The sequence below is a fragment of the Podarcis cretensis genome, assembly GCF_951804945.1.
Source record: "Podarcis cretensis genome assembly, chromosome: 2".
Classification (NCBI taxonomy): domain Eukaryota; kingdom Metazoa; phylum Chordata; class Lepidosauria; order Squamata; family Lacertidae; genus Podarcis; species Podarcis cretensis.
Genome location: NC_137171.1, coordinates 124,807,227 through 124,834,653, shown reverse-complemented (window position 1 = coordinate 124,834,653; position 27,427 = coordinate 124,807,227). Strand labels below are relative to the sequence as shown.

Sequence of the window (27,427 nt, the reverse complement as noted above, 5' to 3'; positions counted from 1 at the left end):
TCCTCTGCCACTGGCTGGAAATCCCCCTCCAACACAATTGCCTCTGGTCTATTTTTTGGAAATTCTGCTACGTGTTCAAGTTTTTTTCTCCTCTGGCACTGATGCGACAGTATATACTTTTGCAACTCAATAAAAAAATTAATTAAACAAAATTAAACAAAAAATAATGCCAGTATCTGAGATAGGCTAGATCAATTCTGGCCTCTTATTGAGGGGTGACCCAACTCAGATGAGCCACCAGAATCCCAGCAGGAAGCCCTTTATATCCTCAAGACTCATTTGCCTAAAATGTTTATTTTATTGTTTGGTAAATGTGTGTCAACTTTGTAGATTCCCATCATACCTTTTACCTATCTCCACGATGTAGCAGGTTTCATGTTACCTTTCTCCTAATTGAGCTATATTCATTTTATACTTAGCCAGCTATGTTTGCAACATCTTAAGCAGCTTCTGAAATTCATCTATGAGTAATGAGCAGTTTAACTCAAGATACAAGAGCCTGGTATAGGAATGATTTAAAGAAATAACGGGGTCGCCTGGTCTCCACAGTTGCCATTGCTGAAGAACTGGGAGTCAGAAACACTTTGAGGTCTACTGCAAATCATGCAGATATCTACCAGTAGATTTTTTTCTGTCTCTTTCCCATCACAAATGTATCCAGGATCCAGATTTCTTTTTAAAGATCCCCACAACAAGCTGTGATCAAATGTCACATTTAGCTTTTTCTTGTCAGGTGCTCCTTCATGTTCAGATCAGGCCTCAGTATAATAATGTAGCATTTGGGAACGAAGATGCAGCCCAGAAGTCCAGCACTGGAGGCCAAGATAGAGAAGACCTGCACGGCTACCATGAATTTCCCCTTGGTGCTCAGGTAAGTGGGCACAAAGGACACCCAAACACTGCAGAAGACCAACATGCTGAAGGTGATCAGCTTGGCTTCATTGAAGGCCCCAGGCAGATTCCTAGCTAGGAAAGCCACCGTGAAGCAGATGGCAGCCAGGAAGCCCATGTAGCCCAGGGCACCATAAAACATGGCCACAGACCCTTCATTGCATTGCAAGATGATCTTTCCAGGCTGCGAGTGCATCTCAGATTCTGGAAAAGGGGGAGAGATCCCCAGCCAGATGGTGCAGATGAGAACTTGCACACTGGAACAGGAAATGACAATGGAGTTGGCCAAACACTTCCCTAGCCATCTCCTTACCCTGTTTCCTGGCTTAGTGGCCAGGAAGGCCAGCACCACAGTGATGGTTTTTGCCAAGATAGAAGAGACAGCAACTGAGAAGATGATGCTGAAGGCTGTTTGTCGGAGAAGGCAGGTCACGTTCCTTGGCTTTCCAATGAAGAGGGAGGAGGACAAAAGCAGTAGAGAGATGAGGAGGATGTAGGAGAGGTCTCTGTTGTTGGCTTTGACTATTGGTGTTTCCTTGTATTTAATGCAGATTCCTAACACAAAGCCGGTGGTTAAGGATAAGGAGAGAGCAAGGGAAACCAGGAGGCTCCCCAGACTTTCTTCATAGGACAGGAAGGTTATTACTTTGGGGACACATTGGTCTCGGTCCTCATTTGGATGCTGATCGTCTGGACAGTTGATGCATTCATCAGCATCTGCAGAGAGGAAAACACCCTTCAGTATCCTAAAATCAGTCACAAACCTACAATAGTGTGAATGCTGTTTCAGTTGTGGGGAAAGGTGGGTCTATGGGAGAGATCAGGAAAGAACACTGTTGTGTTGGAAAGGAGAGAAGCAAACATTCACTGCTTGATAAGCCTCAGTCCACTGACTTAGTCCCCCAAAAAGATATTGTGCAGTGTGGCTGGAAACACACTCTTTGTGAGATACTTCAGAGCTGTCTCTATTAAGGTTCCCACAATTTCTGTAGTTGTCACATGAGTAAAAGTGAGGCTTCGAAAGAACAATTGGCACCTTAAGTAAGGTACACTACCATCCACCCATCAGCTTATATATTGCAGTGATCAAGGAGGCAGAAGTGGTTTCCATTCCATAAAAACCACTTCTCTTTTTCAGTGGTGTTATTGTGGTTCCGAGGGAAGCCCCCTGGCACAGCCCAAGTCACAGCCTGCATCCGCATTTGCCAAAGCAGGGTGCAGGTTAGGATCCGGTTCCTGATAGGTAGCGGGGGCTTATGCCCTCACTGCCTATCAGGAAGGGCACCAAAGTTCAAGTTCTCTTGTCGGGGCTCCAGTGAAGCCTCTGCCGTCCCGCAATGCTGCTGCACCAAGAGGGGTGAGTGGACTTATTTCAACCTTCTGAAACCACAGGTTCAAATACTAGTGTGGAGCTGTTAGAGAGTTCTTGGTAAATACAGCTGTGCTGCTTTTTGGACCCTGAAACACCAGAGTTTTTGGAGCAGTGTTCGGCCCCTTCTGAAGGGTGAAATCAACTGAAATCACTACTACATTAGGTGATTGACAAGTTTTCAGCAGCTCCCAACCACTAATTTTCGCTTGGGAAATTAAGATCTAGTGGAAAGGTCGGCGGGGGGAGATTCTGGACCCCTGTATTAGACAATAGTCAGTTTGCTGGCTTAATGAGTTGACTCGGTATAAAGGCAACTTCTTGGCATATTCCAGTATTGAGAAGCAGGTATATTAATCCCAACTTTATTATATAGTGACACTAGAATATATGTTGTTGTTGTTTAGTCGTTTAGTCGTGTCCGACTCTTCGTGACCCCCCTGGACCAGAGCACGCCAGGCACTCCTGTCTTCCACTGCCTCCCGCAGTTTGGTCAGACTCATGTTTGTAGCTTCGAAAACACTATCCAACCATCTCGTCCTCTGTCGCCCCCTTCTCCTTGTGCCCTCCATCTTTCCCAACATCAGGGTCTTTTCCAGGGAGTCTTCTCTTCTCATGAGGTGGCCAAAGTATTGGAGCCTCAGCTTCACGATCTGTCCTTCCAGTTATATATATATTTAAAATCATGTATTACATTTGGATCTGACAATTCCTCCGAGGAACCTGGGGGCAGTCTCACCATCACCATTCCTGAACTGCTGGAGACCTCTGAGAAATAGTCAGGTCCTCTCACTGGCCCTAGTGCTGACTTGACACCGTAGTTCACCAATAACCCTCCTGAGATCACAGGTTTGGTGAAGCCAATGCGCCCTGTCTGTCTTGTGCACTTTTCCCTCAACCATCAAAATACCCCCCAGTATCAGATTCACTGTCATGTACTCCCTGCAACAGGGAGGTGACCTTTGCATGCCTTTGTATACCAGTTGCCGTAGATCACATGGGGGTGGGGGGGGGCTGTTCTTTCTATGCTGCTTCTGGTCTTCCCATGGGAATCCTACTGGCCTCTCAGAACAGGCTGATTTGCTCTCCTTAAGCAAGGGTCTACTGATATCCTTGAGGCTGCTTATGATTTAAATTTTTATTGATTGGTTGATTTGCAAGATATTTTACCTGTCTGTCAGTTAGACTGATGGGTGGTGTCAGGGACTCAGCGGGAGCGCAGGGAGGAGAAGAGATGGAGAGCGAGGGGGAGCAATCCGAGGGCAGCGTAGGAGAATATGACAGCAGCCCGATAGAAAATATAAGAAATGAGAAAACAACAGTACAGTGGTACCTCTGGTTGCGAACGGGATCCGTTCTGGAGGCCCATTTGCAACATGAAAAGAGCACAACCCGCAGGGGTGCGTCTGCAGACGCGAAGGTTGCGATTTGCCGCTTCTGCGCATGCACGTGACATCATTTGCGCTTCTGTGCATGCACGAGCGGTGAAACCCGGAAGTAACCCTTTCCGGTACTTCCGGGTCGCTATGGGACGTAACCTGAAAGAACTTAACATGAAGTGCACGTAACATGAGGTATGACTGTATAAAAATCATAAACCAGAGTTCTGCAGAGCAGCAACCATTAAATCCAGATTTAACCTTCATGTGTGAGCTAGTGGGCAAATAAAATTTTCTGGTGCTGGAAGGACATTGCCGACTAACAACAGCTGAGCCCTCTCTGGGAATGACTCAGAAATTACTGGTACCCCCATCCTTCCATCGAAGGCCATTTTCTCCAAGATCCTCTCCTACCTTCCTGAGTGGAGATGGTCCCTTCTGAGCAGGGAGCGCAATCATAGCAGCAGGGCGGCTTCCCTTCCTGAACTTTTCTGGAATATCCAGGGAGACAGCTTTCTGTGCATCTTGAACGAGGCACCATCTAGGCATGAAGAGAAAATTGAGGACTAAGGAGAAAGTGATACAGTGGTGCCCCGCAAGACGAATGCCTCGCAAGATGAAAAACCCGCTAGACGAAAGGGTTTTCCGTTTTGGAGGTGCTTCGCAAGACGAATTTCCCTATGGGCTTGCTTCGCAAGACAAAAATGTCTTGCGAGTTTTTCCGACTCCCCCCCTTCCCCCCCTTTTTCTAAGCTGCTAAACCGCTTATCCGCTAAGCCGCTAAAAGGTGCTAATAGCGCTAATCCGCTAAGCCGCTAATGGGCTTGCTTCGCAAGATGAAAAAACCGCTAGACGAAGAGACTCGCGGAACGGATTCTTTTTGTCTTGCGAGGCACCACTGTAGGTGCATTTGTGCCTTTGGACTCAGATAATAGAATTTTGCTGGATCAAACCTATCCATTCTTAAGGAAATCAGCCCTGAGTGCTCACTGGAAGGACAGATCCTGAAGCTGAGGCTCCAATACTTTGGCCACCTCATGAGAAGAGAAGACTCCATGGAAAAGACCCTGATGTTGGGAAAGATGGAGGGCACAAGGAGAAGGGGATGAGATGGTTGGATAGTGTTCTCGAAGCTACCAGCATGAGTTTGACCAAATTGTGGGAGGCAGTGGAAGACAGAAGTTCCTGGCGTGCTCTGGTCCATGGGGTCACAAAGAGTCAGACATGACTAAATGGCTAAACAACAACAACAAATAGAATTTTGGAAGGATACCAGAGAAGAGATATTTACTTCAAGGGGCAATTACATTTGGGGGCAATTCCATTTTCCTTTGGTTTTTGCAGACCAGCATGGCAGAGAAACCCTTGTGGTGTTTCTGCTCTTTTACTTTAACACTGATAATCTCGCTTTTCTATAAAAGGCAGCATGAAAAATACAAAGAACAAGAACTTAAGTAACTAATCTACAGAACTAGGATAACAGGTAACAACAAAGAGGAGCATGAAATAAACCACCTTAAAAAGAACAGCAGCAATAAAACAAGTCCTCAAGCTGTTGCCATCACATCGCTAATGGATTACAGAGTTTTGAAATAAGGAATGGCTGGATGGCTGGCTGATTTCTGCCACTCTGAGGTTAACTGTTTTCATGCTGCCCTGTTGATCGACCAAATAGATGAGGAAGCCCTTACTATACTTCAGACTTACACAATCTGATGCCCTCCAGATGCCTTCAGCCAATGCTGGCTAGGGCAGATGCAAAAATTCTGGAGGGCACCTCTTTGGAAAAACGCCTATCCCACCGTGAAATCTTATTCATGCATACCAATTGAGGTCCATTAAGCTCAATGGGACTTAGCTCCAGGGAGCTATCTAGAGCTTAGCACATGTCACAGGTAATAAAATGGCACATAATTTTCCTACCTTGTTAAAAGGCTTGGACCATACAATTGCTTCCGGGTTTATGGTGAACTTTAGATCTGGGGAAGTTTGTCTCTCTATGCTCCCAATCTTCACTCTATCACGAGAATTATTAGGAAACATCACCCAATTCACGATATCAAATCCAATGGCCAATGCTCCAGTCTCATCCAAGTTCTGTCCACCAGCTGAAGTATTAGAAGAGAACTGGACTTCTTTCAAGTAAGGATGAAGCTACAGTGACAAAGGAAACTCCAGCCTTGAGAGAACATGAAACCATGTTGGATAATTCAGCCCTGCTTATACTGCATCCTGATCTCCTCTGAATAAAATCTACAGTGGCTCCCAGTACATTTCTCCCAGTACGTTTGATGTATCATAGTATTTTAATATTCTTTTGAAAGCCGCCCAGAGTGGCTGGGGAGGCCCAGCCAGATGGGCGGGGTATAAATAATAAATTATTATTATTATTATTATTATTATTCTCAGCACAAGACCAATTTTTGGTGCTGACCTTCAAAGCCCTGAACAGCTTTGGCCCTGAATACCTGAAGGGTGTCTCCTCCCCCATCGTCCAGTCTGGACACTGAGATCCAGCTCTGAGGGCCTTCTGACAGTTCTCTCCTTGTGAGAAGTGAGGTTACAGGGAACCAGGCAGAGGGCTTTTTCTGTAGTTGTGCCTGCCCTGTGGAATGCAGCTTTGAAAAAGGGAGTGAAATATATCAGATAATTCCCCAACATATTTCTCCACAAACCTCTCTCACAACAAACACAGTGCTGTTAGATTATTGTAATATTTGTTCACATATACTGTTCACTGCATTTTTAGGGAAACTTCCCTGGGGTCATATTGATGTGATGGAGGGTGGCTTACAAATTTGTGGAAATAAAATGTACCACTGCTGTGTCTGACTCATTGTAAGGCAGCTTCCTCTATCTTTGCTGCTAGTCAGTGTGGAATATGTTAAACTAGGTGGATCATTGGTTTGACACAATATAATGAGCTTCCTAGGCTCATATCTTGATGATTCTGGAGCTGGGATAATGAATGGAAGTTTGCAGAAGGCAAAAGACGTACTTGCCATGGCTGTAGCCTTTCAAGTTCCAACTTGTTTCCAGCACCCACCGTCAACATCCGTTTTGAGCTGGATGAATATGCAGCATTCAAGGCCTCAGCCACGACTTGGACGCTGTAGTAATTGACATAGTTGTCTTGGGACTGAATTTTTTCAATCTCCTCCTGGGGCAGCATCTTCAGATTCTCCTTCTCCCTGCACCTTGTCCAACCCCTCACAGACAAGGCATGCTTTGAATATGAACAATCAAAATTTTCTGCCCAAATTATTAGACTAGCATCAGACATTGGCCTATAGTAGTCCTTTTTTGTCCTTCTGTTGGTCTTCAGTATAAAGGACAAAGAGCCATGGGCATAACGGAAGGATTCGGTATCATAGAACAAGATTGTGTTCTGTAGAGCTGTGGTTATCCAGACTTTACCCCCAGTTTGTAACCTTTCAAGGAAGGATTGTACCTCAATGATTATATGAAGTCCATATTGAGAGCCTGTGTAGTAAACAAATACATTGACTTGTCTCCACACTGCAGGCTGTTCATGGGGTAACCATAGCCAAGTATATAGTTGTACTCTTTTTGTGAAGGCAACACAGATTTCGTTGCTGGTCATCAAGGGCGTCAAAGTACTCAGAAACTTTTCTCCATTGTCATTGTCTGGAGCAAAGAGACCGACCCACGTCCACCTGAAATGCAGCAGGAGTTGGACCATCCCCAGATGTTGAGTTTCTTGCTTTGGAACCATGCGATAGACAAAAGGGGATTGGACATCATCCTGAACTAAGCCGTAACTGAGCTGTTGAAATGAAGAGAGACTCATGCATTGTTTTTCAGGACAAAGATTGGACACTTCTGTGTGAAAGATTCATTTACTTCCTCCTTCTCAAACAGTCTGGGAACAAAGACTCAGCCACTACCCTTCTAATCTGGTGAATTTCTATATATTAATCACCTGGTCTAAGGTTAAACACTCACGTGTTAGCTAGCAGAGAATAACAACAGTTAATTATCAACTCAGTTAGAACTCCCAAGTTCCCTTTTGCTTTTAATTTCGCATCAGTGGCATCTTCCAGTTAAACCCTTTCACCAATATGCATAGCCATTCCCACTTCAGTGTCAATTAAACCAATTCTACTTAACACACCACACAACAGAATTGGCGAAGAGCCATGCCGCAGAGCATCCATTTTCCATGCAGAAGTGCTAGCGTCAATTTAGTTATTGAAATATTTCTATATGGATCTTCACTTCATGAAAAGCAATGTTTCAAAGTGATGTAGAATGTAAAGTAAGCAGTAAAATCAGTTGCATAACTTGTTCTTTCACGAGGTAGCAAATGTTGCCAGATGTGTTTGTTATGAACCCAGTTCTTACCTGTGGGATCTTGTAGGTGCCGAGCATGCTTGCAATGTATGTGGAGATGTCGGATTCACCCCCTTCAAGAAATGCCAGCAGTTTTCCCCGTCTTCCACAGCTGTAGTTTGGAATGTTGATTTTCCCACCAGCAAGGAGGTCTGTCAGGGCATCAGAAGTCGTTCTTCCATCAAAATAAGTATCATAAATGCTGTAGCCCAGGGTGATGTTGGGTAAGAGCATGGGGTTATGATTGATCTCCTGAACAGCAAGAAGGAAGGAAAGAATGTGCCAGTCCCTCCCATTCATCCGGCTGCAGAAAAAGCACGTCACATAGTCATCCTCAATTCACTGAAAATGAAAGTCAATTGCTTCTCTTTGTACTAATTGAAATAAAAATGAAAGGACACCAGAAGTATCTTAGAAAGAGAGAAGGATGGGGTGGGTGAAACAGAACATGAAACAGTCCTTTTCCTGGTGACCTGCCTTGGATGCTTTAGTTGAGATTCCTGTATTGTAGGGAGTTGGACTAGACCAGGCTTCCTCAGATTCGGCCCTCCAGATGTTTTAAGACTACAATTCTCATCATCCCTGACTGCTGGTCCTGCTAGCTAGGGATCATGGGAGTTGTAGGCCAAAACATCTGGAGGGCCTACTCTGAGGAAGTCTGGACTAGATGGTCCTCAGGGTCCCTTCTAACTCTACAGTTCTACGCTTCTATGATCTCCTTGGCCACCCCATCAGGTCCAGTGGTTAGCAGCTGCCACTGTATCTGAGAACCTCTCCAGGCATGGCATATTGCACAAAAATTGGTTCCCAAATAATGGTTTGCATATTTCTAGTGGGAGCATGGGAAAAGCAGCCCAGGACAGTTTCATCCCTATCATATCACAGATTTTAAAGCAAGGAGGGTGTTTGTTGCTTTTGTATAACGCTGTAATCCTACCCACATTTCCCAATTGTACGTGATCCCACAGAATGAAATGCTCCGTCAGTCTTCAAACAAAAAAACAGGAGATAGTGATTCATCAGGAAAAATAGAAAATATAGCGCTTCATCAGAAAATAGAGGCTGAGCCGGGAACATCAAGAGAATTGGAGAGGGGGTAGGAAGCAGAAATATGTCAATGCCACATTACTTACGACTGAAGCTTGCTATATGGGGTGCTTAAAAAGGTGAATGGAGAGAGATCTTTAATATATTTCAAAGGTGTGACTCCACTAATGAGGTAGTCTCCTGATCTGTAGAAATTCATAACAGAATTTTCATCCCTGATCAGATTCAGTGGACATTTGGCCTTCTGCTGCATTCCGTAGGTGGAAAGAGGCAGCAGCAGAAGCAGTGTTGTCATACTGGGTCTGCCTGCTACACGTCCCTTATGACTTCCTCCCAGCTCCATAGCCAGCTAATAAGAAGAAACCCCAAACTCTTTTGAGAAATACAAGACTTGAGAAATACAGCTCTGATGCTAGGTTCAATCCCACTAATCTCTGCACGTAGAGCTGGGAATGTTCTCTATCTGGAGAGCTCTCAGTCAGTAGATAGTACTGAGCTACATAGCTCAGCTTCCTGTATTCTGAGTAAGCTTCACGCAAACTTATCTCACTCCTTCACCTGCCCTGTATCTTGGCCCCAAATATTCTATGGCACATGAGGTATTTTATGCATCAGGCATAGTGGAATAAATAACATCATTCTGAGCCTGACTGTGATATTTACATTATTGTTCCCATAGGTAACATTGAAAGGGGTGTGAGGGAGTCATTTGGACTCTGGAAAGAATAAGCATAGATAACTGTAGTTCTGATAATTATTAAGGAAAGATCTCCTCTGAACTTTATGGGAGCAGGTGCAGAGTAGAGGAAAAACATGTTTACTCAATACACTGAGGTGGATCATGGAGGGAGAAAGCTGAGTTTGGCTAACTTTTATTGACATCAGAAGAGTTCTGAAACTGGATCAGACCAAGGGCCCATGAATTCCAGCTTCCAGTTCTCACAGTGACCAGTCAGGTGTCCCAAAGGGAAGTCAACAACAGTGGCAATTCCATACATGTGATTCCCCATAACCTGTACAATCCTACCACCAACTGTGGAAGGGGAATATATCCACCTCCATGAATTTGTCTGAACCTCTGTTTTTATTTTTAACAAGATTTATATATCACTTTATTGTAAACACACCCTCCAAGTGGTTTGTGGCTATGTTTTATGTTGCCCTTGGCTACATGGGCTTCCTGGCTGCCATCTGCTTCACGGTGGCTTTCCTAGCCAGGAAGCTGCCTGGGGCCTTCAATGAAGCCAAGCTGTTCACCTTCAGCATGCTGGTCTTCTGCAGTGTTTGGGTGTCCTTTGTGCCCACTTACCTGAGCACCAAAGGGAAATACATGGTAGCCGTTCAGGTTTTCTCCATATTGGCCTCCAGTGCTGGACTTCTGGGCTGCGCCTTCATTCCCAAGTGCTACATTATTATAATGAGGCCCGATCTGAATATGGAGGAGCGCCTCAGCACAAAAATAAACTAAAAATAAACATGGCATTTCATTCCTAGCACTTGGGATATGGGAAAACCCCCCACCAGAAGTTGGACTTGACCACAGCTTATATTGGGGAGTGGGGTGTGTGTGTGTGAGTTAGTTAGTTAGTTTTAGTTAGTTTGTAGCCTTATGAGGCTTTGCCCTCGGGTGGGAAAAATATTGCGCCTGGGAAAGGGAAGTGGGAGTCAACAGACACTCAAGGAATAGTTTCGGAGAAAAGGCTTTTATTTCTACCATCCATGAACTGGTAGAAGGAACAAGTGTGATAAGTCACAAAAAGCATGCACGAAATTCACAGTCATGTGCACAAGCAGTTCCCTCCTCCTTTCTCCTCCCTCAGGAGTCCTCTGAGCATGAACAGAAAGCTGTCTTGGGACTATTGGGACTCTTGGCACCCTTCCCAGGAAAGGGGTTTCAGATATGTTTCAATCTCTTGTTCTGGCATGGTTCCAGGACAGAAAGTAAGTTGCAATGTGGTTCTTTAGCAAGGCCAGAAGGCATCAGAAAGGCCTGAGAAACAATGGACTGTGTTCCCTACCTTTGTTGCAATCTTTTTAGTTACAGCAAGCGGAATTAGCTAATGCCTTTTAGCTGCTGAGAAAAATTATTTTGAAAAGCTTGGAGAAGCTTTGAGCCTGCTTTTGTGGGGGGTGACTTCGGGCCTCACCTTCCTTCAAGTTTTAAAACCCTAGATTCCAGACCTATTATTTCCCAGAAGATGCCAGTATATTCTAGAATTATTTATGTATGTATGTCCAAATGCCTTCCTACTACTGCAGTGTACAGCTCACCAGGTATAAGGTAAGTCAGAGATCCAAAAGCATCATTGCCAGCCTCCCTGTTGTTGTCAGGGACTGGGCAGAGGAGGAATAATAATAATAATAATAATAATAATAATAATAATAATAATAATAATAATAATTTATTATTTATATCCCGCCCATCTGGCTGGGCCTTCCCAGCCACTCTGGGCGGCTTCCATAAAAACCAAAAATACAGTAAAATCACACGTTAAAAACTTCCCTGAACAGGGCTGCCTTAAGATGTCTTCTGAATGTCAGGTAGTTGTTTATCGCTTTGACATCTGCTGGAAGGGCGTTCCACAGGGCGGGCGCCACTACCGAGAAGGCCCTCTGCCTGGTTCCCTGTAGCTTTGCTTCTTTACAGGGAGGGAACCGCCAGAAGGCCCTCAGCGCTGGACCTCAGTGTCCGGGTTGAATGATGGGCATAGAGACGGTCCTTCAGGTATACTGGACCGAGGCCATTTAGGGCTTTAAAGGTCAGCACCAACACTTTGAATTGTGCTTGGAAACATACTGGGAGCCAATGTAGGTCTTTCAAGACCGGTGTTATATGGTCTCGGCGGCCGCTCCCAGTCACCAGTCTAGCTGCCGCATTCTGGATTAGTTGTAGTTTCCGAGTCACCTTCAAAGGTAGCCCCACGTAGAGTGCATTGCAGTAGTCCAAGCGGGAGATAACCAGAGCATGCACCACTCTGGCGAGACAGTCCGCAGGCAGGTAGGGTCTCAGCCTGCGTACCAGATGGAGCTGGTAAACAGCTGCCCTGGACACAGATTTGACCTGTGCCTCCATGGACAGCTGTGAGTCCAAAATGACTCCCAGGCTGCGCACCTGGTCCTTCAGGGGCACAGTTGCCCCATTCAGGACCAGGGAATCCTCCACACCTGCCCGCCTCCTGTCCCCCAGAAACAGTACTTCTGTCTTGTCAGGATTCAACCTCAATCTGTTAGCCGCCATCCATCCTCCAACCGCCTCCAGACACTCCAGAATGGTGGAGACTGCCTCCCCAGCCTGACCCTTCCAGAGAAAAGGAAGAAGACAGTTCAGCATTTATTATTATTATTATTATTAGCATTACAACAGGGGTTTGAGGGAGGTCACAGCTCAGAGGCAGATGAGGGGGAAAGCTGGGAAATAACGGGAGAGGAGGAGGAGGAGGAGGTGTGGGATGTAAAGCTGCAGTCAAGTGCAACATTCTGACAGAGGACTAAGGGCCTCCATCTTCTAGCCAGTTGCTGTGACAACCAGTTTGTCGGTTTCTGGCAGTTTTGAAAGATAACTGCTGAGTTCCAGTCACCTCAGGACCAACTTCCCTCTGGTGTAGTTCATTTGCTTGTTATGTAACCTAAGCCTGCCTTCAGGTACACTTCTGTAAACCTGAATGAATCTGAGAGTAAAGTAGTTTTATATTAACATGAATCAGATTCGTGTGTGTATTCTTTAAGGGGGATTCAAAGGGATTTTTAACCGGGAAGGCATAATTATTAGTAGAAATCAGACAAGTCAGCAACAAGCTGGTTGCTGCATAAACTTAAAAGGGGATTGTTTAACTCTGCTAAATTACCGTATTTTTCGCTCTATAAGATGCACATTTCCCCCTCCAAAAATTAAGGGGAAATGTGTGCGCGTCTTATGGAGCAAATGCAGGCTCCTTGGCTTCAGCGATAGCAACGCAAAGCCTCCGAAGTGCAGTGGGAGCGCTCCCGCCGCACTCCAGGGCTTTGCATTGCTTTTGCTGAAGCCTGGAGAGCGAGAGGGGTCAGTGCGCACCGACCCCTCTCACTCTCCAGGCTTCAAAGATAGCCGCCTGAAGCCTCGGGAGCGCAGCGGGAGTTCCCACTGCGCTCCGAAGGCTTCGGGTTCCTTTCGCTGAAGCCACGAGAGCAAGACTCTCCTGGCTTCAGGGATAGCCTCCTGAAGCCTCTGGAGCGCAGCGGCAACTCCCACTGCGCTCCGAAGGCTTCGGGTTGCCTTCACTGAAGGCGAAGGCAATGTGGGAGAGGGAGATGAGAGCTGCGCAGCGCCCCTTCAGCTAAGCGGGAGGAGAAATGGAAGGGGCCCCGTTTCTCCTGTCGCTTCGCTGAAGGGGTGCTGCGCAGAGAGGGGGAGATTTCCCCCCCTTGTTCTCCCCCTCTAAAACAAGGTGTGTCCTATGGTCGGGTGCGTCCTATAGAGCGAAAAATACGGTAAACCTTCCTACAGGAGGAACCATCAGGAGGGAAAACACAGATGGACACAGTGTCTTATATTTGGGGACTATCTTTTTTGGGGGGGGATGAATGAATTCCTATGACCACAAATAACACAGAGATGCATTTTAAATAAAAGCACACATTCTATTCATGTAAAAACAACTGATTCCCAGACCATCTGCGGGCCAGATTTAGATGGCGACTGGGCGGATCCGGCTCCTGGGCCTTAGTTTGCTTACCCATGCTCTAGAAGATAAGACAAATGATATTACCCTGATATTATCCTGTCTCCTCTTCAGAAACTGTTGGCTCTGGATAAAAGTCCTATTCTCTGGAAACATCTTTGCTCTTTGCATGCTTCAGTTTATCTTGATCTCTGTTGCTCTTAGGTCCAGATTTCTTCTCGGTTTTAGGGACTCCAATTCTTACAATAAACCTCTTGTATAACATGTTTCCTGTGTCTTCTTGTATTGTCCTTATAGCTGGCAATCCCCTCACAAACCAAGAATCTATATTACAGCCCACCTGAAGGACTTACCAAAGCTCTTGACAGCTTGGCTTACTCCCTATATGGCCACTCAACTGATTCAATTTGCAGAACCAGCAGAGTTGTTGGTGCCATATGATACCCGTTCTGTCCTGGTAATAAACCCATCATTTAGAGCAGTAGAATGTATAATTTGGCATTCCTTGTCTTTTGACATCATCCCTTTATTATTTTCTGGTGCCTGGGAAAACCATATTTATTCAGGGAAACCTTTTCAGATATGTAGAAGCAGACGTGTCTTTTAATCTATTTATAGGTTATTTTAAGTATATTTTGCAATTATTAAGAATTTTATTTTTTTGTGTTGTTCTTGTGTACTCCTAATTAACTGTGCTTAAAATAAAAGCAGGTGTTTAGACAAATTTATAGAAGCAGAAAGGGCTATCAAAGGCTCCTAGGCCTTATTGATATCTTCTCTTTCCACCGTTGGAGAGAGGATGCCTTTGGGGAATTACATGTACAGAAAGTGCTTCTCCCCTCATCTTCTGTTTGTGCATTCCTTTGGGGGCATCTGCTTGGCCATTGTAAGAGCAGGATCATTGATTTCATGGCCCTTGGCCTGATCCAACCTCAGGGCTCTTCTGATGTCAATAAAGTTCAGCCTACCTGAGCACCAAGGGGAAATACATGATAGCCGTGCAGATCTTCTCTATGTTGGCCTCCAGTGCTGGGCTTCTGGGATGCATCTTCCTCCCCAAGTGCTATATTATAATATTGAGGCCTGATCTGAATATGAAGGAGCACTTAAGAATAAAAAATTAACATAGCATTTGATTCCTAGTACTGGGGATATGGGAAAATCCCCCACTAGAATCTGGACTTGACCATAACTTATAGTGGGGAGTGAGTTTGTTAGTTTGTTAGTTTGTTTTGTTTGTTTGTCTAGATCCCAGGCCCATTGTTCTCCAGAAGGTGCCAGTAGACTTTAGAATTATTTCTGTATGTGTGTCCAAGTGCTTTACTCCTCCTGCAATGTACAGCTTACCAGGATCATTGTCAGCTTTCTCTGTTGCCTTCACCTCATCTGTTACTACACACACATGCCTCTTTCTTTTATTTATTTGCTGCCTCTGTTTCCTCAGAATGCTTCAAAAAAACCTCCTAGTAGCATGTTTCTTGTGACAGTAAAAATTTAAACTGGTTCATTTGAGGAGGGTGGTTATATATGTTAGAGGAACCAGATAAACCTACTGGTGAAACAGAGGTGACTGTGGTCCATTGCTGTACAACTAAGTTAATCGCTTACTCCAGACAATGATTTCCACTCCTCCTTTCTTCAAGCGATTCCTAGTTGACCTGATTGACTGATTGTTCACTGTTGAACTAAATGGAACGTCCAGCCAACCAGACAGAGATTTGCCTGCTCTTCTGTTTGCCTGTCCCCACTTACGAAATGCCAAAGCAGTCTCCCTCTCCTCTGCTGGAACCTGGCACCTTGCAACCACTGCCATACATTCTAATTCCATTATAAAAATGCATGTCCCATTCTACTGGAAGGAGGCGGAACATGTTTCGTGGTAGATCAAATGACAAACATCCAGCAGCCGTGTGAATCAACTGTACCCAGTTCCCAGCAGCCCCTATGGCCAAGGATGAGGAGTGATGGGAGGTGGAGTTGTGTAACATGTTGAGAGAGCTTTTATTGGTTATGCAGATTGATGAAGAGGTTGTATGGATAGTACTGATTACTAGGAGGATGTTTAGGCAGGAGCATACATGCTATATATAGGTTTGGTGAGGTTGCTGGAAACTAGCAGACTCTGCCCTTACGAAGAGATTCAGATGGAGTCAATGTGACAACGGGTCTTTTCTACAGTGGCCCCCTCTTTGTGGGATGTTTTCCCCAAGTAGGCTGTCCTTGCACCTTCCTTACACATCTTCTGGTGTCAGGTGAAAATGTTTCTCTTCAACCAGGCATTTGACTTTTTAATTTTTTTGTAGGAGGGGGGTTATTGGTTTGTTATTCTCATTTTGTAGTTTTCCGTAGTGAACAACGCTGTGATCTTTTGATAAAGGACGTTGTACAAATTTAATGAATAGTTAAAAAAAATCAGAAATCAGTAATTTGTGCCACTGACATGTGTTATTAACATTTAATGAAAATGTACACTAAAAACTACATGAAGACTGGTTATCTTAATCGTTTGTATTTATATCTATTCTGTATTTATTCTGTATCTGTATTTATATCTATAAATTAGAAAAAAAGTGACATTAAAACCAGATACTTCAAAGATCTCATGAAAATCTGAAAAGCATAGATATTTTTTAAAAAAGCTTTTGGTTTTAGGGATTCTTACAATAAACCTCCTGTATAACCCATTTCCTGTGTCTTTTTGTATGGTCCTTAGAGCTGGCAATCTCCTCACAAATTAAGAATCCGTATTACAGCCCACCTGAAGGACTTACCAAAGCTCTTAACAGCTTGCCTTACTCCCTATATGGCCACTCAACTGATTCACTTTGCAGAACCAGCAGAGTTATTGGTGCCATATGATACTCATTCTGTCCTGGTAATAAACCCATCATTTAGAGCAGTAGAATGTATAATTTGGCATACCTTGTCCTTTGACATCATCCCTTTATTATTTTCTGGTGCCTGGGAAAACCATATTTATTCAGGGAAGCCCGTTCAGATATGTATAAGCCGACATTTCATTTAATCTATTTGTAGCCCAACTGCTTATTTTAAGTATATTTTGCATTTATTTATTAAGAATCTTAAATTTTTGTTTTTTCTTGTATACTTCTAAGAGGGTCTATTTATAATTTATAGTGTGCTTAAAATAAAAGCAGGTGTTTAGACAAATATACAGAAGCAGAAAGGGCTATCAAAGGCTCCTAGGCCTTATTGATATCTTCTCTTTCCACCGTTGGAGAGAGGGTGCCTTTGGCTAATTACATGTACAGAAAGTGCTTCTGCCCTAATCTTCTGCTTGTGGATTCCTTTGGGGGCATCTGCTTGGCCATTGTAAGAAAAGGATCATTGACTTTGTGGGCCTTTGGCCTGATCCAACCTCAGGGCTATTGTGACGTCAATAACATTCAGCCAAACTCACCTTTCTCCTTCAGCCACGTCAGTCTACTTAGTAAAGATGTTTTCTTCCTGCTCTGCACCTGCTCCTATAGTTTCAGGGGAGATCTTTCTTCCCTTTACAATCATCAGAATCACAGTAACCTATTTTTATTCTTTCCTGAGTCCAGGTTACTTCCCAACCCCAGCTAAAATACTGCATTTGGGACCAATAAGCTAAACATCACAATCAAGGGCAACAGGGGGTTGTTTTTTCCACTGTGCCTGAAAGGTCTGATGTATAAAACACCTCCTGGGTGCAAAACAGATGCTCTTCGACTGAGCCATGATCCTTCCCTTCCCCTTTGTCTCTGAAGCCTGATCCAGTAAACCCACCCTCACCCCACCCTCATATTTGTCAAGTCCCTGAAACATGATTGTTTCAAGAGATGGGATTTCTTCTGAATAGCTGGCTATGAAGTCGGGAGGAACAATCAATAGGGAAGGGTAGCAAGTAGACTTGGAATGACAACACTGCTTCTGCTGCTGCCTCTTGCAACCTATGGGATGCAGCAGAGGACTAAATGCCCACTGAATCTGATCAGGGATCAAAACTGGGCTATGAATTTTTATAGGCCAGGAGACCAGCTCATTAGTGGATTCATATCTTCAAAGGTTATTGGAGGTCAATATCCGTTCTCCTTTACCAGCACTCCCTTAACAAAATTTGAGTAGTAAGTAATGGTGTATTAATGTATTCCTATCTACTCTCCAATTCTTTTACAAACAAAAGAATTGCCTGCTGCATCTGATCAATGGCACATTTATTGAAACATCCTTTTCCCACAGTGCCCTATCAGGTGCTTGTGGAGAAACTGGGAGCAGAACATGACCACAAATACACTCTCCCTTCCTGTGCCTCCCAGAACTGATATTCAGAAGCATTTCCATGAATTTGCCTTATCTTCTTTTAAAGCTAACTTGGCCACCATCACTGTCTTCTGGGGGAGCAAGTTCCATAGCACTGTGCAAAGAAGTCAGTTTGCATCCGTCCTGAATAGTCTCAAGTTTTAGTGTTTTTAGAGAAGAAGATTGTTTATCCGTTTTCTCCACAATATGCATAATTTAAAAAAATCATGTCCTGTCTTTTCTTGCTCACAATTTCTCAACTAAAAAGAACAAAACACTGCAATGTGTCCTCATTTATTTTCAGTTACTTTCCTAATGATCCATAGCTCAGAAATTCCCATTTTTACAGCCACCTAACATGGATTTGACAAGCATGATCCCAAGGTCTCGCTCTTGGTCCTTCCTTTCCAGTTAAGAATCCATGAACATGTAACTCTAAGATCATTTATGAACAAGATAAAAAGCACAGGTCCCATCCAATACCGATCCTCAGGGGACTCCACTTTCTACTTCTCTCCATTTGGAGAATTGTCCATTTATTCCTACATTTTGCTTCCTGCAACTTAACCAGTTCCTGCTTCACAAGAGAACCTCTCTTCTTATTCCTTGACTTCTAATCTTGCATATGAGTCTTTGGTGACATACTTTGTCAAAAGCTTTTTGAAAGTCTATGTACAGTTTGTCAACGGGATCACCCGACAATTTTTCAGTTTTTCGAAAGAAGTCTTCTTGCTTTGAATAGCTTCTTTGGCTGTACTCATTAACCAAGCTGATATCCTCTTGGCCCTCATGGTATCTTTCCTTGTTTGCTGTATATACTCAACTTGAGTCTCTAATACAGTGTTCTTAAACAACTCCCAAGTGTTTGGGAGCGATTGAACCTCTTGATTTTGCCTCTCAACTTCCTTTTTACCAAGCTTTCTGGTCTGTATGCTTTGATGTATCTGAATCAGCCCCTATTTTCTGGTAGCCCTGGTAAATCAATATCTCCTCTTTTTTTTGTTTGAAGAAGGAGGAAGCATCTTATTCAGTGATATCAAATAAAATGGGAAAATCTGAATTGGGTATAGTATTTTTTAAAAGCAAGAAGCACCTCCTTTAAATCAGTGAGATGAAACTCACTGAAACTATGCTAAGTTTTTGCTGGGGCTTTAAACAACAATGTCAATGCATGGGGACCTGTGATTTAATTCATTCATTTATTAAAACATTTCTAGACATTTTCCATCAATATAACCCCTCCACAGACACCTCTGTGGTGATGGTGAAGATGATGATGATGGCCTTAAAATATCTCGTTCTTCTCCAATAAAAGAGAAAGAACTAAAACAGATATATAGTTGGGTTTTATTAAGCGTATTCAGCAAGCCAAAACGACCGTGATGTGGAACTGAGGACTGTAGTGATCATTCTGTGATATTATGGCAGTGGGCAAAGCTGTATTGTAACATTTGAATATTTTTTTTAAAAAATCTATATGTCTTTTCACTGAAAAGCAGTATTTCAATGTGTTTTACATTACAATTTAAGTTAAAAACATTCAGTCATGCTCCCCATGAGGAACTTGTCTTCTCTAAGAAGCTGTGAGGTATGTTTGAGCGGCAGCTTTTCAGTAATAAGCAATATGAAATTCATTCTCTCATTGTGTCTCATGGACCCTTGGGGAAGGTTGAATGCTGAAGCCATGATCCTTAGCATGAAAATTGGGGAGTTTCCTATTCTCAATCTGAAAGGATTTTCTGGAATTAGCACCCCAGGCTTTTTACTCATTGCCCTATGCTTGGAGTTGGGAGAGAGACTGGTTCTGTAATGGAGAAAATTGAACAGTAAGAAGAAGAAGAAAATTCCTTCTAGCAGCACCTTAGAAACCAACTACGTTTGTTATTGGTATCAGCTTTCGTGTGCACGCACACTTCTTCAGTGAACAGAAAGGTAACTCTCCTTCCCCTGTATAAGGCAGGCTCCTCCTTTGTAGCTGGGTGCAATGATAGATGGAAAGAACGATTTTCAGTGGGAAGTGCACAATTCTTCCACCACGGCACAACATAATCTATGTAACTGAATGTGACTTCCATTTTCTCTGAATCAAGGGTGACTATGTGACATACTTTCTTCCGCAGCTGGATGTCTGGGAAGGACTGGCACATTATTTCCTCCGCACTTGCCACTCAGGAGATCAATCTTAACCGCAGGCTCTTGCCCAACATTACCCTGGGCTACAGCATCTACGATACCTTTTTCGAGGCAAGAACAACCTCTGATGCTCTGACAGACCTCTTTGCTGGTGGGAAAATCAACATTCCAAACTACATCTGTGGAAAACGGAAGACACCACTAGCTGTTCTTGAAGGGGGCGAATCCGACATCTCCATGCACATTGCAAGCATTTCAGGAATCTACAAGATCCCACAAGTAAGAATTGGGTTCAAGTCAAACACAGCTGGCAACATTTGCCATCTTGTGAAAAACAATACAAAAACCAAGCTTTTCTTATGATAATGAATTTATTGCTTGCTTTACATTGTACGTTGCTTTGAAACATTGCTTTTCATGCAATGGGAAGCCATACAAAGATATTTCAGTTTCGGGATCATTAGAAAAAAATGTGGATTGGACAAATTCATGGAGGATGGCTACTAGCCGGGATGCCTATTGCAGAGTTGGAGACACAGCCCCTGCTGCTGGCATCTGTCTGGCTAAGTATAAAAGGGAGTGCACCTCCGAAGCGAAGTCAATCCACTGTGTTAGCAGAATCAAAACCTGATTCATAAGGCCCTTAATTATTTTGGTCCAGGACATCTCAAGAATGGCATAGTCCTTATACATGTCCCCAATCACTGAACTCTTGGGAGGAGTCACTCTTAGTGGCTCAGATGAACAGCTCGTTTCCAACAGGAGTCACATGTTTAGAACTGTGGAACTCATTTGACGGAACTCTCTTCCAGCTGAGGTCAGACAAGGTTACTTAAAAACCTTCCATAGCCTAATGAAGACTTTCTTCATTTTTAACTGCATGCAGTAGCCAGTTCCATTGAGGTATGAGCTTACAGTTTTAACTTTTGTCTTTTTTACATCAAACCTTTGAAAACTGCTTAGAGTCCATTCTCATCCTGAGGTAAAGTTCTTAACCCGAGGTACTACTTCCGGGATCGTGCACTCTGTAACCCAAGGTACCACTGTATAAATTGCTTAAATAAAAAAAGTTTATTTTAAAAATATCCGATGTTTATGCTAATTAAAAATTAAATATGTCATAATCTTTCACATAGAAGTAAAGTATTCAATCATTGCCCTGAAAAACAAAACCCCAGTCTCTTGTCCTTTCCTCACCAGCTCAGTTATGGCTTTGTTCCTCATGATAAAGTCCAGTCCCCTTTTGTCTACCAAATGACACCAAAGCAAGAGACTCAGTACGAGGGGATGGTCCAACTCCTCCTGCATTTCAAGTGGACGTGGATTGGTCTCTTTGCTCCAGACAATGACAATGGAGAAAAGTTCCTGAGTACCTTGACACCCCTGATGACCAGCAACGAAATCTGTGTTGCCTTCACAAAAAGAGTACTACTACAAACTTGGCTGTGGTTACCCCACAAAGCCCCTGCCTTGTGGAGACAAGTCAATGTATTTGTTTACTCTGCAGACTCTCAATATGGACTTTTTATAATCATGGAAGTACAGTCTTTACTTGAAAGGATAGAAACTGGAGGAAAAATCTGGATAATCACAGCTCTTCAGAACACAATCTTATTTGGTGATATTAAATCTTTCCACTATGCCCATGGTTCTTTCTCCTTTGTAATGAAGACAAAAAAAATGACAAAATATAAATACTATGAGCCAATTTCATTTCGTAATCTAAACGTTTGGGGAAAAGCATATGTTTGTTCATATTCAAAGCATGCCTTGTCTGTGAAGGGTTGGGAAAAATGCAGGGAGGAGAAGAAGTGGCTAAGGATGCTGCCCCAGGAAAAAATTGATGGAATCCAATCCCAAGACAGCTATGTGAATTACTTGAGCATCCAGGCTGTGGCTCAAGCCCTGAATGCAGCATATTCATTCAGCTCAAAGAGGATGTCGATTGTGGGCAAAGGAGGCAGGTTGGAACTTCCAAGGCTACAGCCATGGCAGGTATCTCCTTTTCTTTTGCAAACTGAAATTCATTATCCCAGCTATATGGAATCACCATGATAGGAATTTAGGAAGCAGCCTTGATCCCAAATCAGACCAATGGACCGTGTAGTTCAGCACTGTCTACACTGACTATTAGCAGTAGCGAAAGCCATTACAGAAAAGAAGATGCAATAAAATGTGTTACACAGTTAAAGGAATTAATAAAAACAGGCATTTTATCATATAAGCGTTTTCTCCCCTGAGGAATTAAATTTATCATCCCTAGAAACATTTCTCATGAAATGGCAGAACAGTCCACTCTTTCAGAGACGTAGCAGGATAAAGGTAATATTACTCACTTTGGTTCACCTTGGTCACCCTGCAAATGCTGAAGCAGAATGAGAGGACCTAATGAGCACCTTTGAGTCCTAGTTCTCTATTCCTTATTAAGAGGCTATTGGGATCCATCATGGTTTCATGTTCTCTCAGTGCTGGAGTTTCTTCTGTTGTAGTTTCATTCATTCTTGAAAGAGGTTCACCTCTATTCTAATACTTCATCTGAAGGACACTACTTGGATGAGAATGGGGCACTGGCCATTGACTTTGATATTGTGAATTGGGTGCTGTTTCCTAATAACTCTCGGGCTAGAGTGAAAATTGGGAGCATAGAGAGACAGAAGTCCCCAAATCTGAAGTTCACCATTAACCCAGAAGCAATTGTGTGGCCAAGGCTGTTTAAGAAGGTAAGAGAAATTGTTATTCCCTGCAACATCTATAATTGTCTAATAACATGTTGAATAGTACAGATGAGGCTTTGATTGCAGTCTTAGACATCCTTCTCTGGAGCTTAGACCCATTGAGCTTAATGGAGTCTGTCTTGAGAAAACGTGTATAAGATTTCACAGTGTGTAGGAGACTTTCAGAAGCAGAGCAGAAGACCTTCCCCCAACTTGGTGCTCTCCAGATATTGTGGACTACAACTCCCATCTGCCAAGGCCGACGTTGGGCAAATATATCTGAGGGCAACAGGTTGGGTAAGACTGGAGTGAATTCTGCCCCATCTGTTTATTAGATCAAGAAAACAGAATGAAAACAGTGGAGCTCAGGGTGGTCTGTGTAGTTGAACACACATTCAAATTAAAAAATTCTAAATGAACAGCAGAGGTCAAGACTTTTTCATCCAGCTGAAAAATGCTTCTCAAAACGAGATTTTCTGCAGTTGATTCCAATAAGTACAGATATGACACACAAGCAAACTAGGTACCATGTTCTGCACCAGGAGCAGCCTTTGGTGCCAACCTCGATGACACTGTGGAGTCTTGGGAGTAAAATAGGAACCAGACAGTCCTTAGTCACAGCTGTGCAACCTAGCAGAAGATAAAATGGCAGCAGTCTAAGGACTTTTGTTATTGCTGCTGGTCATAGGAGTGCATGGTTCTAAGATACTACCATTTATTTATTTATTTATTTATTTAGTAAGTTAGGTTATTGTTTATTGTATTTTTCATGCTACCTTGTGTACAGAAATGAAGCAGGTTGTTAAATAAGTAGAAACATCAAAGAGGTTTGTTTCCTTGACGAACTGCTCTGCAAAAGAAAAAAAACACCATTAATTTTCATTAAAAAGGGCCTTTAGGCCATTGGAAACAGATATGCCTTCTGTTTATGCCTAGACCATTCCTCGCTCAAGATGCACAGAGAGCTGTCAGCCTGGATTTGCCAAGAAAATTCAGGAAGGGAGGCCACATTGCTGCTATGATTGTTCTCCGTGCTCAGAAGGCACAGTCTCAACACAGGAAGGTAGGACAGCACCTCAGGGGAAAGGGCCTTTAATGGGAAGATGAGGCAAATATTTCAGTCAGGCTCAAGCTGATACTTGTAATGGTACTCCATTTTGACTCCCTCCTTCCCAACAACACAATTTTCTTTCCTGACCTCTCCCATGGGCCCACCTTACCCCACAAATGTAAAAAGTTAGGATTGTCATTTTCTCTATGCAGATGCCGATGAATGTTTTAAATGTCCAGAAGATCAGCATCCAAATGAGGACCGGCATCAATGTGTCCCTAAATTAATCACCTTCTTATCCTATGAAGAATCTTTGGGGATCCTCCTGGCTTCTTCTGCCGTCTTCTTGTCCTTAATCACAGGCATTGTGTTTGGAATCTTTGTTAAATCCAGGAAGACTCCCATCGTCAAAGCCAACAACCGAAACCTGTCCTACATCCTCCTCATCTTTCTCCTGCTCTCCTTTTTGTCCTCCTTCCTCTTCATTGGACAACCTACAAAAGCAACCTGCCTTATGCAACAAGTGGCCTTTAGCACCATCTTCTCAGTTGCTGTCTCTTCTATCTTGGCAAAAACCATCACTGTGGTTCTGGCCTTCCTGGCCGCTAAGCCAGGAAACAGGGTGAGGAGATGGCTGGGGAAGGGTTTTGCGTACTCTGTTGTCATTTCCTGCTCCAGTGTCCAAGTTCTCATCTGCACTATCTGGCTGGGAATCTCTCCCCCGTTCCCAGACTCAAACATGCACTCTCAGCCTGGAGAGATCATCCTGCAATGCAACGAAGGGTCTGCTGCCATGTTTTATGGTGCCCTGGGCTACATGGGCTTCCTGGCTGCCATCTGCTTCACGGTGGCTTTCCTAGCCAGGGAGCTGCCTGGGGCCTTCAATGAAGCCAAGCTGATCACCTTCAGCATGCTGGTCTTCTGCAGTGTCTGGGTGTCCTTTGTGCCCACCTACCTGAGCTCAAAGGGGAAATTCATGGTAGCTGTGCAGGTCTTCTCTATGTTGGCCTCCAGTGCTGGGCTTCTGGGCTGCATCTTCCTCCCCAAGTGCTATATTATAATTTTGAGGCCTGATCTGAATATGAAGGAACACCTGAGGAAAAAATTTAAACATGGCATTTGGGATATGTGAAAATCCCCCACTAGAATCTTGACTTGATAAGCTTATAGTGGGGAGTGAGTTTGTTTGTTTTTGTAGATCCTAGGCCTGTTATTCTTCAGAAGGTGCCAATATACTCTATAATTATCTCTGTATGTGTGTCCAACTGCCTTCCTAATACTGCAATGTACAGCTCACCAGGTATAAGGTAAGTCAGAGATCATTGTCAGCATTCTCTGTTTATTTCATGTCACTTGTTTCTACACACACATGCTTCTTATTTTAATTTATGTACTGCCACTGCTTCCTCAGAAACCTTTAAAAAAAATTCATGGTAGCATGTTTCTTAGTTTGAACATGAGATGAGTCTACCACTAGTGACAGTAGAAATTTAAACGGGTTCGTTTAGGGGGGTTTAATATCTGTTAGAGGAACCAGATAAACACAGAGGTGACTATGGTCAGTTTCTGTACAATTAAGTTAATCCCTTACTCCACTCCTCCTTTTTCCAAGCAATTCCTAGTTGACCATCCCTCAATGGCTGTTAACCCAAACTAATTGTTCACTGTTCAGCTGAATTGGAACATCCAGCCAATCAGACAGATTTGCCTGCTCTGCTGTCCACCTGTCCCCACCTACAAAATGCTAAAACAGTCTCCCTCTCCTCTGATGGAACCTGTCCCCTTGCAACCACTGCCATACAATCTCATCCCATTATAATAATATATGTCCCAATGGCTGTCATAGAAATGAATATTTCCTCCTTTGAAACAAATGAAATCATGCAGTTCTCTGCTCTCTGACCCTTTAAAGCTGTTGACTGTGACCTGGCTCCTCAGACGGGTAATTGATGTAAACTAAAAAGCTGATCCTTTTCCTCCAGCAAGGGGCGAGGAGAACAGTAGCCCAAGTATGTGTCACATAACCATCATGTCTCAAAGATGAACCATTCATTGGTTCGATTCTGCTTCAGGAAAGCGGAACATGTTTCTTGCCAGATCAAATGACAAACATTCAGCAGCCATCTGAATCAACTGTATCTAGTTCCCAGCAGCCACTATGGCCAAGGATGAGGAGTGAAGGGAGGTGGAGTCGTGTAATATATTGAGAGAGCTTGTATTGTGGGGCATTGATTGTGCAGATCACTGAAGAACTTGTATGGCTTGAACTGTGTTCACTTTGTAGATTAAATACATCCACAGCAGAAATGATTTCCCCCCTCTTGCAACGGAGATGTTCATCAGTTTTTTCTGCTAAGGGTTCAAATTCTTGATTGCTGAAATTTCATGGGCTATATGTGGAACAGTCCCAAAGTTGCCAATTATCAACAATTTGAACTCTCGGGAAAAAAATGGTATTTTTTGAGAAATCTGAAAAGTATAGACACTTTTTTTAAAAAAAGCTTATGAACAGAAATATTTTGGTCAAATGGATCCTGATGAGGCTCTAAACTGCAATGCTGGGAGAAAGTTTGGAACATTTAAGGATTTGAATGAAGACTGTGGTTTTGGACATGACATGGACATTTATTTTGGGTGATCAGAAAGAATGTGACTGTTCTTAGCAGAAGTAAAGTAGTTGGACCCAGACATGAAGAAAGGGCAACTTGGCAAAAGTTTTGTGCCATCTACAGAATTTGGGATGCCCATGATCATGACCCCATGTAGGTATGTCCTGCTATCTATGCTAACCAAAGGGAATGTGAGCAGCTTGACATCACAAATGATGCTTGACATAGGCAAATTGAAATTATGAAACCAGGTGTTTAAAGACCAAGCGGTTGTCTCCTCTTCAGAAACTGTTGGCTCTGGATAAAAGTCCCATTCTCTGGAAACATCTTACAATAAATCTCTTGCATAACCCATTTCCTGTGTGTTCTTATATGGTACTTATAGCTGACAATCCCCTCATAAACCAAGAATCCGTATTATAGCTGGTAGGAGCTGTCTGCAGCCATAGGTAAAGGTAAAGGGACCCCTGACCATTAGGTCTAGTCGTGACCAACTCTGGGGTTGCGGAGATCATCTCGCTTTATTGGCCAAGGGAGCCGGTGTACAGCTTCCAGGTCATGTGGCCAGCATGACTAAGCCTCTTCTGGTGAACCAGAGCAGCGTACGGAAATGCTGTTTACCTTCCCGCCAGAGCGGTACCTATTTATCTACTTGCACTTTGATGTGCTTTCAAACTGCTAGGTTGGCAGGAGCAGTGACCGAGCAACAGGAGCTACCCCCTCGCGGGGATTCGAACCGCCGACCTTCTGATCGGCAAGTCCTAGGTTCTGTGGTTTAACCCACAGCGCCACCCACATCCCTTTTTGTCTGCAGCCATACATCTCAGTTTAATTAAAATAAACTTGTTAAGAGTGGTGACACTAAATTTAAAAAAAACATGAAAATAAAGAATATCAATTACCCTTGTGTCTTACAAATTCATCAGTAACCAATTATCA

General features: G+C 43.4%; 4 protein-coding genes across 6 annotated transcripts in view; 2 read left to right on the top strand and 2 right to left on the bottom strand.

Annotated features, from left to right (window-relative positions):
• LOC307210988 (vomeronasal type-2 receptor 26-like) overlaps positions 1–27,427 on the bottom strand; it is a gene marked incomplete at its 5' end in the record, with an annotated part of 266,099 nt that overhangs the window by 189,906 nt on the left and 48,766 nt on the right. The window lies entirely within an intron of this gene.
• On the bottom strand, positions 40–14,849 carry LOC307206626 (vomeronasal type-2 receptor 26-like). Of its 3 annotated transcripts, none has more exons than XM_079959926.1 (6): positions 14,666–14,849; positions 8,005–8,296; positions 6,638–7,426; positions 5,563–5,793; positions 4,054–4,180; positions 40–1,608 (listed from the first exon to the last, which is right to left on the bottom strand). In XM_079959926.1, the coding sequence occupies exons 1-6, from the start codon at positions 14,743–14,745 to the stop codon at positions 716–718; spliced, it is 2,412 nt and encodes an 803-aa protein (XP_079816052.1). In that variant the 5' UTR covers positions 14,746–14,849; the 3' UTR covers positions 40–715. The 3 variants fall into 3 exon arrangements, with proteins under 3 accessions (XP_079816052.1, XP_079816053.1, XP_079816051.1); XM_079959927.1 differs by lacking the exon at positions 14,666–14,849 and adding an exon at positions 10,349–10,453; XM_079959925.1 differs by lacking the exon at positions 14,666–14,849 and adding an exon at positions 9,126–10,272.
• Positions 20,333–27,427, top strand: part of LOC307209880 (vomeronasal type-2 receptor 26-like) — a gene marked incomplete at its 3' end in the record, with an annotated part of 32,559 nt that continues 25,464 nt past the window's right edge. Inside the window, exons 1-2 of the mRNA XM_079965249.1 lie at positions 20,333–20,393; positions 23,765–23,891. Coding sequence (XP_079821375.1) covers positions 23,847–23,891 — 45 coding nt within the window. The 5' untranslated portion in view covers positions 20,333–20,393; positions 23,765–23,846. The remainder of the gene's footprint in view (positions 20,394–23,764; positions 23,892–27,427) is intronic.
• Positions 20,611–22,673, top strand: LOC307209883 (vomeronasal type-2 receptor 26-like; the record flags this gene model as incomplete). The annotated part of the gene is made up of 2 exons (XM_079965252.1): positions 20,611–20,681; positions 21,251–22,673. The coding sequence occupies 2 exons, from the start codon at positions 20,611–20,613 to the stop codon at positions 22,167–22,169; spliced, it is 990 nt and encodes a 329-aa protein (XP_079821378.1). The 3' UTR covers positions 22,170–22,673.